Raw genomic sequence first — 12,599 nt, 5'->3', positions numbered from 1 at the left:
AGAATATAAACTCTGTTTCCTTCCCAGATTCAGATCAATCTGTAGATTATCTTTCAGATATAATAATAATAATAATAATAATAATTTTTTATTTATACCCCGCCCTCCCCAGCCAAGGCCGGGCTCAGAGCGGCTTACAAGCAATAATAAAAACAAGATGAGTGATTACAACTTAAAAACAAAAATAAAATACAACATTAAAATAATGGAACATTAAAATATTAAAATGGAGCCTCATTGCAGGAGAAGGAAAAGAAAAAAGAAAAAGGGGGCGGAGGGAATCAAATTGGCTCCAATCCAAAGGCCAGGCGGAACAACTCTGTCTTACAGGCCCTGCGGAAAGAGATCAGATCCTGCAGGGCCCTGGTCTCATGAGACAGAGCGTTCCACCAAGTTGGGGCCAGTGCTGAAAAGGCCCTGGCTCTGGTTGAAGCCAATCTAACTTCCTTAGGGCCTGGGACCACTAGGGTGTTGTTATTTATGGACCTTGAGGCTCTCCGTGGGGCATACCAGGCGAGGCGGTCCCGTAGGTACGAGGGTCCTAGGCCGTGAAGGGCTTTAAAGGTCAAAAGCAGCACCTTAAATCTGACCCTGTACTCCACCGGGAGCCAGTGCAGCTTGAAAAGCACTGGATGAATATGCTCCCATGGCAGAGACCCTGTGAGGAGCCTCGCTGCAGCATTCTGTACCCGCTGGAGTTTCTGGGACAGCTTCAAGGGCAGCCCCGCGTAGAGCGAGTTACAGTAGTCAAGCCTGGAGATGACTGTCGCATGGATCACTGTGGCCAGGTCGGGGCGGGAAAGGTAAGGGACCAACTGCTTGATGCGGCGAAGGTGGAAAAATGTCGCCTTGGCTGTTGCTGTGACTTGCGCCTCCATGGAAAGGGAGGCGTCAAGGATTACACCCAAACTCTTAACGGAAGGCAATGGCACTAATTGGGCCCCCGCAAGAGAAGGGAGTTGGTCCCTCATCCCCATGCTATCCCGACCTAGCCATAGGACCTCTGTCTTCGAAGGATTTAGTTTCAATCGGCTCCCACGAAACCATCCAGCCACAGCTTCCAAGCATCTGGTCAGTGTGTAAGGGGCCGAGTTGGTGTGGCCATCCATCAGTAGATAGAGCTGAGTGTCATCAGCATATTGATGACAGCCCAGCCCAAAGCTCCGGATAATCTGGGCAAGAGGGCGCATAAAGATGTTAAAAAGCATTGGGGAGAGAATTGCGCCCTGCGGCACTCCACACACTAAGGAGTGGCGTGATGACATTTCCTTCCCTAGTGCCACCCTCTGTCCCCGGACCAGAGATAAAAGAGCACAACCAGTTACGGGCTATGCCCTGTATCCCCACGTCTGCAAGGCGATGGTCCAGAAGATCATGATCGACCATGTCAAAGGCTGCTGACAAATCTAAAAGGATCAGCAGTCCTGACCCGCCTCGATCCAGTTGTCTACGGATATCATCTGTTAGGGCAACCAGAGCCGTCTCCGTCCCAAAACCAGGACGGAAACCGGACTGAAATGGATCTAATGCTGATGTTTCCTCCAGAAACCTACCAAGCTGTTCAGCAACCGCTCTCTCAATTACCTTACCCAGGTATGGAAGATTTGAAACTGGGCGGTAATTGGATAGGTCTAAGGGATCTAATGAAGTTTTCTTTAAGAGTGGACGCACCACTGCTTCCTTCAGTTCCCCTGGGAATGTCCCCGTGTCAAGGGACAAATTGATAATTTCAACCAGGGGGGTCCGCGCAACATCTGGACACTCCCTAATCAGCCAAGACGGGCACGGATCAAGGAGGCAGGTGGTGGGCCTACCAACTTGGAGGAATCTATCCACATCAGTAGGGAGTATCCGATCGAAATGGTCCAACACTGGACCTGAAGTCAGTCGAGGGGCCTCCAGTTCAGTCACTGTATCTAAATTGGCAGGGAGGTCACGGCGGAGCAACAGGACTTTCTCCGCAAAAAAGCTCGCGAATGCCTCACAGCTGTGGGTCGAATTTGTGCTTAAATTTGGTTGTCCTCCTAAGGACGTTATTGACCTAATTATTCTAAAAAGTTGTGCCGGGCGAGAGCTAGCGGATGCAATGGAAGCTGCAAAGTAAGATTTCTTAGCAGCTTTCATAGCCATCTCATAGGCTTTCATAAGCGTCCTATAAGATGTTCTTGAGGCTCCGTCACAAGTCCGTCGCCATACTCGCTCTAGCCGTCTGAGATCCCGCTTCATTTTCCGGAGCTCCTCAGTAAACCAAGGGGCCCGGTTTCGACGGGGTCGCAGAGGGCGCTTAGGCGCGATCTCATCAATGGCTGCCAAGAGCCGGTTATTCCAGTCCTCAACAAGGTCATCTAATGAGTCGCCAGGAGGAGCAGGGTTCCGCAAGGCTTGTCGGAATCTATCAGGATCCATCAGTTTTCGCGGACGAGCCCAAATAGGTTCGCCACCCGAGCCGGGGAGGAGCGGGAAGGGCCACTTGCCACTTTACTAAGTCCAGAGTAAAATGTCTAGAATATACATTTCTAAAATAATGGAAGGAGCCCAGGGGGCAAACTCACCTTGCTTGAACTTGGCACCAATAGCTGATCTGTGGGAAAGGGGGCCTTTCGCTCTTTCACAAGCCACCGAGATAGCAAATCTCTTTTTCGTGCTCCATTCTTTAATGAAGGTTTGGAAAAGAGCCTTATCATTCGCTACATCAATTATAGCAAAATTTTCAGCACTGCAGGATGGTAGATCTTGAGATAACTGCAGTGAAAAACCTTCAATTATAATAGAGTCATCCTCAGATGGAAACTCAGCATGTCTGCCATTTTCTGGTTTTGTTTGTGGGTGTGAATCAAGTGCAGCGTTCTGCAGGAGCTGAAGACCAGGAGCTTTGTCTGTGGGGTTCATATTTCTGGCTTCAGCATGTGTCACAACGCGTTGTTCCTGTGAAGGAGGCTCCATGAACTCTGCTGGAGAAAGAGGTTCCTTGTTCCCATCTGTCCAAGAAATGGAACTACCTTTTCTGTTGATTAGTAAAGAGCCACAGGTCTTACTCTGATCATCCATGCTCTTAAAATCTTTGCGAAATTTGCACTGACCACAGGATAGGGCAGAATCCTGATTTTTCTCAGATAGCACTACTCTCAAATTGCTTCTTGTATCAATTTCAGGTTTATTTCCAGTGGGGCTTGGCCATTCATCTAAGACTTCTTTCATTCCTGGACTTAAATCAAATAAAAAATCACACTTTCCCACTTGGTTAGCATTTGCATCTTTTCCAGTAATCTCAGGTCTGACATCATCATCTGCCTCTTTCACATTTTTCAGCTTGTTGAGAACGTTTTTGTGAAAACAAGGCACGGACTCACCATCTCTCACTTCTGCTATGTGGAAAGAATCAGCATCTGAGAACATTAGAGAGTCATCCTCATGATACTCTGTCAGTCGCTGCTGGTTTATAGTGGTATTTGATACACCGTTGCCTGGCCCCACATTCTGTACACCTGGAAGATCAGCTTCTAAAGTGGATTTGAAAGGAGCAGGGATAATTTGCTGCAGTGGAAGTTCTCCCATGGCAACAGCTTCACCAATGTGAACATCCTGAGGGTCATTAATGTGGTTAAAGTCTTCATCAAACAACAAACTGTCACTGCTATTCAAATTTATTTCAGGCAAAGGACAGCCCTTGGCATTTGCATCGACAGCAGGTGGGCACTGATTAGGAGCAAAGGAAGCCTTTGAAAGAACAATAGTTTCCTGCTCTTCTGCCAGATTTGGAGTCCGATAGTCTCGTAAGAAGCTTTCTAACTGGGAGTCCATAACAGAAAAACTGTTTCTTTCAAGGCAAAATGGTATTTCTGGGTATTTCATAGGCTTTTTGTGAGCGCCTTTTGCTTTACAATGCAATAAAGCTGTGTTTCCTGCTACATCGGTTTTTTTAACAGGTAACGGTTCTGCTTTTCTGCACGCTAGCTTATCCATTATATATGCAGCATTAGTTTCTGAAGTACTAGCACACTTTATTTTCAGTGCTGAATCTGCTACGAAGTCTTTTTGTTTATCAGCTACTGTAGCTGCCACCTCCTGTTGCAATATCCTCTCAGTTTGCGTATCTAACTGGAAGCTTTCTTCAAATTCTTTGAAGACAAAATACAGATCAGGAGAACAGCTTTTGATGCATTGAGAAGGCTTCAGAACATTATCAGGGTGATTATGCACTTTACCCATAACTGTACTTGCATTTTCCAGGGTGGGGTTGAATCTTCCAGGGTCATTTTTGTCTGCTTTTCGAGAACTCTCTGCTGTTTGCTGATTTCCTGTTGTGGTGATAGCGCCACTTACTGCTTCATTAAAAACATTTCTACCTCTGTCCAATTTATTTTCAGTAATTATGCTTCTAGCACCGTTTTTACTGAGCTCCAATTTGCTGCAATTTCTTATCAGATTCAATTTCTTATCAGATATCACCAGATCGTCCATAATATCTTGCATTTCCATTTTATCTTTAACAGGAGCTGCATCTCCCTCTACTGAATTCAAAGCGGGTGTTTTAATGTGATTATTCAGTGTTAACTCATATTTGGATTCACTAGCATGTATAGGTTCTAGAAGCAATTTGTGCACAGTTTTCCCACTATCTTGGTATATTTCATTTGCCTGTAGGGATATTTTGTCAATTCCTTCCTGGTAGCCTAATGATCCTTTAGTTACAGTTTGGTGATGTTTCTGGTTTGACTCACAGCTGTCGCTGGAGGACGGAAAATGATTGTTGAAACTTGATTCTTGACTCCAAGGCCTACTCCATTTTGCAACTGTGCTCTGTTCCCTACTTTGATTTAAATTAATTCCAGCCTTTTTCTTAAATCTAGCTGCAACATGATGTTTTTTTGAAGTAGCTTTCAAGCCTGGCTTTGTCCTCCGCTCAGTACTTATCATGGAATCCAACTTTTGCTTCACAGAGGTATCTCTCATACTTTCCCCATCTTTTCTCAGATTTAGCCGTTTGCTTGCACTACAGCATACGTCATCATTTCTTGTCTCTCCCTTAGTTTCATCTACCAGAGTCTCTTCAAGTCTGCCATTTACTAAACTAGCATCTAACGACCTCTTGTTTTTTTGTCTAACCCATTTTGCACTATCAGATTGAGAACTGATACTTTTGTCTGATGAAATTATACTTTGGCTATTTCTTGATATCTGTTTCCCACACAGTCTATGTTTTTCCTCTTCCTCAACTTGTCCTGTTATGGAAAATGTGGAAGAGGAATCTGATAAGAGAGAGGCATTGGGGTTCCACTGCACTCCCAAAGCAGCCAAGTCCTCCTTTAAGAGAGTTTTAGCCTCCTCCACAACAAGATTAGCTGCTTCAATCTCAGTCAAACCCTTCAGTCCAGACATCCATATAAGGGGTGTAATTTGGTGCTCCTCAACAGCCTGTTCATCTTCATCCACTGCCCTACGACTGAAGCAGAAGAAACAAGACAATATTACCTGGAAATCATGCTTTCAAATTTTAAAAACTTGTGAAGAATTCCTACCATAGTACTCTTACTGTCATAGAATCATAGCATTGTAGAGTTGGAAGGGACCTCAAGGGTTTTCTAGTCCAACCCCCTAAAATGCAGGAATCTCAGCTAAAGCAGCCATGATAGATGACCATCCAGCCTCTGCTTAACATGTCACCTAACATGTACCCATAACAAAAAGTCAATTTTTATATTAGTCTGCACGCCGATAAGGAAGTGAACAAAGTGAGTTGGGAAGCAGAGGTGACAACTTAGCTTGCATCAGAGGTTAGGTGCATTCAGAGATCAGTCGCTGGACACTTGAGTTCTAGGGAAAAGCTAAGTAATAAGAAGAGGGGTGCAAAACCAAAGAAATCCATTCAGGATTTCTCTAAGATGCTGCTCTCCTTAGAAGGTGCAGAAGAGCATGAGGGAGGAGGAAGAAAATAGCAGAAATCTCCTACTGAGAAGAGGTCAGTTTTAAAGAACTGCACATCCTAAGGTGATATATATCATAATTTAGGGGAAATGTATATTGCTCTTCATATGTTTCCAGGGCAGTATAGAAAGGGGGGAAATTATTAACAAATATAAATTAACAGTGACACAGTAATGAAAGTACAGAAACAGCTGAAGTTAGAACTTAAGAAATAAAAATAAATAAAACACAGGTGCCTTGGGGAGGGAATTATGCTACCAAAAAGGCCCTCTCTTCTGACACCACTTGCCTTACTCCAAGCAGGTGGGGAACCTGGAAGACAGCACACAGGCATGCTGACATGGGAACACACATTCCTTAAGAGTAGGATTGAAACACCACCATATTATGAGTCTTACATAGAATCCTAAATATTACCTAGATAAAGTATGACAAACATTTATGTATGGTATTTTACACCAATAGCCATCTCAGACATATCACACTGGCACTGGGGAGCATAAGAAAGCTAAAATAAAATTATTGGAGTGTAACATACTAAACTCTAGTAAACCGACATCCAAGAGTGAGAATCAGATCCATTTCCCAAACTTAGACTAGCTAAAACTGTATCAAAGGGATAGCTTTCTGTCATACTAGAAATACTTTTAACCTTCTGAAAGGTGCTGCATTCCTGAAGGCATTTTCCACCTCGGCAATATTCCCTTTGGCGACATCAGCGACCGTGACAAAACCAGCCTTATAGAGAGCTCTAGCACACTGTGCATTTAACAGAGATATCCGGACAAGATCACAGAGCTCTCTCTGGATTCCAAATGTGAGACGACTCTGAAACTGGGAGAGCAACTGTTCCATATTGTGCCACCCCAGACGGTTACAGAAAATGGTAATCATCCCTGAAATATATAAGAATTGTTACAAAATTCAGCATTTTAAAACTTTTTCTTTAAAAAACATTATGTTGTTATCAAACAGTGTATGTATAAATGGTGCAAATTATTACAAAATCACGTTCAAGAGCTCATTTAAGATAGCTACTACAGGGGTGTTTTCATATGTTCACTCTGACAGTGCCCAATATTCCCTTATGAGATATATATATATACAGTCATACCTCGGGTTGAAGTTGCTTCAGGTTGAGCACTTTCGGGTTGTGCTCCACGGCGACCTGGAAGTAACGGAACGTGTTACTTCCAGGTGTCGCCACTCGCGCATGTGCAGACGCGGTGAATCGCGACCCGCACATGTGCAGACACAGGTTGTATTTGCTTCTGGATGTGAACAGGGCTCCGGAACGTATCCTGTTCGTGTCCAGAGGTACCACTGTGTGTGTGTGTGTATATATACGCACACACAAAAACACACACAGAGAGACAGACACACACACACACACACACACACACTGTTATTGGCCAAATCTGCACACGTTGGAAGACTGAAATATATTGTATAAAATACAGCAAAGGTTACTGGATTTATTATCCTCCCATTCCTCCCAAAGGAGTCTCCTGCAAACACCAATTTGTATAATAATAATAATAATAATAATAATAATAATAATAATAATAATAATAATAATAATAATAATAATTTATTACTTATAAAATTAAATTAAATTATGTATCAGTATTGCCTCACCTGCATAAGTAGCAGCAGACTGCTGTAAAGACTGAAGCTGTCCACGATTGCTGCCATATTTCTTAGCAACGTCATTTATAGGAACCTCATTTATTAAGTCCAAGAGAGCCAGGCTTGTAAAAAATCTACATCAGTAAAAATTAAGATAAGTTGGTGTGCTGCAAAAGGGGCATGAATATTGCTTTATGGTAAGAACATAGAAAGAAAAAAAATTAGAAGCAGATGCAGTAATCGAGAAGGTTGCATCTCTACCGGTGTCGACATTTATGCCAAATTCATTTTCTGTCTGACTTTCTTCAACTTACCTTCCACTGGGAAGAAAATTGGCCGGGGGGGGGGGGCAGGGGCTGGATGTGCAAGCTAGCTGAGAGTTATGCGCAGAAATGCACGTTTGGATGTGGATGTGCATCCCACTAAACCAAGGATAGCATATGATGTATGTGCAGACACAGAGGCATAATAATTCCTTAAAGCAATGATATCAAAGATCATGGGGCAGGAAGGTGGAAGAGGCTTCATATATCCCTAAGCAGGTGGCAGAAATGAATCTGAGGAATAAACTCCCTACAATCTATCCAAACATCCTAACAGCAGGAGTTGAATAAGCAAGTATGTGCCAAGCATGACAATCTCTGTTGAACCTGTTAAGTGGGTTCTAGTCTTGCTTCAAGACACATGTGACTGATTTTCCCATTCCACCCCAAATGCCCTCCACCAACTGCAAGCATTCTTCACTTTCTTTTAACTTTAACAGTACTGTAGTACTGTACTGCTGTTCTCTCAGCTGGAAGAAAGGCTACAGAAAGCTACACACACAGGCCCGATTGCCACTTTATGGCTAGAACAGCAGCAACAATCAGAAAAGACCATCTGTAATTGTCCATGTTGCAGTCTGGTCCAAACAAAAATTAGAAGGGGTTGCGGTACACCAACTTAAAGGTGCCCTGCAGATTAACAAGTGTCCTGCAGAAATTGCAGCCAGCTAGATCCATATCTTGGATTGCAGTTATGTTAGGCCTGTAACAGTGAGTGTTGTCAAGGTGATGGAGGGATTTGGCAGGAATTCTGGAAACAGATGGTGCCTGGGGGGAACTGGCAAGTAGCTAACATTCCTGCAGAAGTAGTTGGGGGCACAAGGAAAGGGAGCAAGAGAACACCAACAGGGGTTTGCAATGGTAATTACTGCCTTGCAACTTATGACTGTCACAAACTCAGGCACATTTATGTTATATACAGTGGTACCTCGGGTTACATACGCTTCAGGTTACATACGCTTCAGGTTACAGGCTCTGCTAACTCAGAAATAGTACCTTGGGTTAAGAACTTTGCTTCAGGATGAGAACAGAAATCGTGCTCCGGCGGCGTGGCAGCAGCGGGAGGCCCCATTAGCTAAGGTGGTGCTTCAGGTTTAGAACAGTTTCAGGTTAAGAACGGACCTCCAGAATGAATTAAGTACTTAACCCGAGGTACCACTGTATATGGCAAAAGGACTACCATCTTAAGGCAGTTGGTGAAGCTAAGGAGCCCTGGGTCTACTTAAACCCTGAATGAGAAACGGGGGGTGTCTGTGTATAACGCAATGTCTTCTACTGAAAAGAGGGTGCGAGTGAAAAAGTACAGTGGTGCCTCGCAAGACGAAATTAATTCGTTCCGCAAGTTTTTTCTTCTTGCGAGTTTTTCGTCTTGCGATGCACGGTTTCCCATAGGAATGCATTGAAAATCAATTAATGCGTTCCTAGGGAAACCGACTTCAGACCAGGTCCGGGGACAGTCTGTCCCCCGACCTCTTCTGAAGGCTGGGGGGGGGGGACAAGGGCTTTTCTTCCCACCCCCAGCATTTTAAAAAACCCCGGGACAGCGGAGGGCTTCTCCGCTGTCCGGGGCGATCTTAAAATGCTGGCGGGCGGCATTTTAAAATCGCCCCGGGACAGCGGAGGACTTCTCCGCTGTCCGGGGCGATTTAAAAGCCCCTGGGTAGGCAGGCAGGGGGGACAAAGACTTTTGCCCCCCGCCAGCCTTCAGAAGAGGTCCTGGACCTCTTCTGAAGGCTGGCGGGGGCGAAAGTCTTTGCTCCCCCCCGCCTGCCTTCAAAAGCTGTCCGGCCAAGGCTTCGCGGACCTCTCCGCAAGCAGCGGCAGCGCTGCCGCTGCTGGCGGAGAGTTGCCGGCATGCCAAAGCCTGCGCGTGCTGACATCAGCGCGCCCAGGCTTCGCGGATCTCTCCTGCCTTCAAAAGCCGTCCGGGATAGCGGGAAGCGCTTCCCTGCTATCCCGGACTGCTTTTAAAATGCTGGCGCTGGGGAGCAAAGCCTTTCGGCCCCCGCCAGCCTTCCTGGACCTCTTCTGAAGGCCGGAGGGGGGGGGAAAGGCTTTGCTCCCCACCGCTAGCATTTAAAAGAGGTCCCCGGAGATTTCCCTATGGGCTTTCGTCTTGCGAAGCAAGCCCATAGGGAAATTCGTTTTGCGAAGCGCCTCCAAAACGGAAAACCCTTTCGTCTAGCGGGTTTTCCGTCTTGCGAGGCGTTCGTCTTGCGGGGTACCACTGTAATTCATAAAATTAGAGATGATCCAGCCATTGGACTGCTGGTTGAGAGTGGTAAAAAGTAAGTGGAACCAACTGCAAGTTCATCTGAAATAAGACAGCTGTTCCATGGGGAAGAGGCACATCCATGCAGGGCACTTGTCCAAGGTACAAGAAGATGGAATGTGTGTGCCTTACTAGCAGAAAGAGGAAACTGAAATGGCATACTGGGAAACCTAAGTTTCAGGCTGGGATGCCTTTGTATCACCCACAATTTTGAATTCCCTCTTAGATTATATGACCACATGCTGCTAAATGAAGATGCATAACCGGCAAAGAACACAGACAGCATGAGGAACAGAGGAATTGCCTGCAAGCACTGGAAATTGCTTATTTGCAAGAGATTCTTCAAAACTGCTCCGCATCAGTTGAATGTGTGTTGGGTATTATCAATCACAATGCCTATTTCAAAAGTTATTTACTCCCTTTATTTTGTACTACAGATAGGCTCCACGGAAATGTTTTGGAAGAAACTTGTTTCTAAACACACGCTACTTGCAAATCCAGTAACTTCAACATTATACTTGGAGCAGAAAACTGCTGAATGCTGGTTGCAAAGGTGGAGTATTTTGCAATAATGTCACCATCACTTTGTGATGTCATATACACCATAGTGTAACATTGTAAGTTGTTCAGCCATTACCTTTTGTGGATGGCCATTTGCCTACGCTGCCTCTCTGTTCTAGTAATTATTTTGCCCTTCACAGAGCAAGCCAAAAAGCTTTCTTCAATTCCAACCAGCTCGGCAACTCTTTTCATTGAGGCAGGCAACTTCTCCCACATGCAAAAGAATCGATACCAGTCTATTTTGGCCCAGTCTTCATAAACAGGGGTGACCTAAAAAAAGGAGAACCAAAACAAGAAGAAACAGGTTTTGAATCCCACTTCCTTTACATACTATTTTTACACCACCAAAAGAGGTGGGGAAAGCTTAACATGAATCAACAGTGTGACGCAGCACTGGAACAATTGAGGGAGTAGGGTATCTTTAGCTTTGATAAGAGACTGAGAGGAGAGCTGGTACTCAAATCTCTAACAGAGCAAGCTTGTTTGCTCCTGCTCCAGAGGGTAGGACCCGAACTTATGGCTTCAAGTTACAAGAACTAAACATCAGGAAGAACTTTCTGGCAGTAAGAGCTGTTCAATAGTGGAAAGGACTCCCTTGGAAGGTGGTGGACTCTCCTTCCTTGGGAGGCTTTTAAGCAGAGGCTGGATGGCCGTCTGTCCTGGATGCTTTAATTGAGATTCCTGCATTGCAGGGGGTGGACTAGACGACCCTTGGAGTGCCTTCAAACCCTACGATTCTATGATTCTATTCTATGAATAAATCATCCTCTATTAGCACTAGCTCTGTTTTAGTGTTGAGGCATACCAGTTGTCTGTGCAATACATGGCCACTACAATACATGACCACATGCTTAACAGGCAATAGCAGTGCTAAAATTATTGCCTTCTTTTGGAGTCAGGTGACAGGGCAAGAGACAAGCAATGGGTGAGGAAAGTTACTTCCAGTTGTGAAATTCAACAGCAGGAGCTGTCCACAGATAATTTATAGCCAATGAGAATCACTGCCTCTCTCTATTGCATCTTTTCACAGAGGCAGAAGCTACCAGGACAAGCCCAAGGTCCTGTTAATGATTCTGGGGGCATCGATGATAACAAGTGATTAAGTGTCAGCAGGATCAGATTCACTTTTCACTAAAGATACACACCAGGGGCAGAGGTGGCTGGTACCGAAGACTACTAAAGGGCAACCACAAGCAGGTATGGCAGTCATCGTCATCAGCAAATAAAATTTGCACCTGAAAGACTATTTTGGAAAGGAAGTGAGTCAAATTATGACATAATACCATGGCAGGGCTTTGCTCAACAAGTCAAAACCTAGTTTCCTTATGCACTTCGCAAGATAGAATAAGGATTAAGAGAGTAAACTGGGAAATGACTTCTGGGAAATGATATATAATGAACTAGGGGAAATGCTGAAAATAACTTTTCCTAAGAAGCCAAAAGCTTTTTTTTTAGGTATTATAGGACTAGAGATCCTGAAGGACCAGAGGAAACTATGTCCATGACCACTACTGTGCAGACTCTGTTAACCCAGAAATGGAAAGATGGTACAACTCCAACCAAAGAAGAGTGGCAGACAAAATGGATGAACTACGCTGAGATGACAAAGCTTACAGGAAGAATTAGAAACCAGGAAGAAGAGGTCTTTTGAAAAAAAACGGGGAAAGTTTATAATTTATTTGAAAAGCTATTGTAAACAATTATATACACGGGTCAGATTGACAGAAAACTTGTAGTAAAACTTTGAACTATGGATTGACAAAGGATTTATAAAAATAGAGTTATGAAAGAGATGCAGAGGAGGAAATCATTATATTAAGATCCACAATGGGGGTTTTAAAAGGGATTATATGTTTATGTATTTAATTCATTTGTTTATGTAAAATAAA

At 44.3% G+C, this 12,599-nt stretch overlaps 1 protein-coding gene across 5 annotated transcripts in view; it reads right to left on the bottom strand.

Annotated features, from left to right (window-relative positions):
- The window catches only part of POLQ (DNA polymerase theta), a 44,593-nt gene that overhangs the window by 16,004 nt on the left and 15,990 nt on the right, over positions 1-12,599 (bottom strand). For all 5 annotated transcript variants that reach the window (XR_014003281.1, XR_014003282.1, XM_081175989.1 and 2 more), the window contains exons 13-16: positions 10,787-10,980; positions 7,564-7,688; positions 6,578-6,821; positions 2,553-5,443 (exon numbers count right to left, since the gene is read on the bottom strand). Coding sequence is in view for 3 of the 5 variants with exons in the window: in XM_081175989.1 (XP_081032115.1) it covers positions 2,553-5,443; positions 6,578-6,821; positions 7,564-7,688; positions 10,787-10,980 (3,454 nt within the window). In the remaining 2 variants the exon portion in view is untranslated. The remainder of the gene's footprint in view (positions 1-2,552; positions 5,444-6,577; positions 6,822-7,563; positions 7,689-10,786; positions 10,981-12,599) is intronic.

This window comes from Podarcis bocagei (assembly GCF_964188305.1).
Source record: "Podarcis bocagei genome assembly, chromosome: 17".
Taxonomy (NCBI): domain Eukaryota; kingdom Metazoa; phylum Chordata; class Lepidosauria; order Squamata; family Lacertidae; genus Podarcis; species Podarcis bocagei.
The sequence above is the reverse complement of the archived record's forward strand: the minus strand, read 5'-3'. Positions and strand labels throughout refer to the sequence as shown.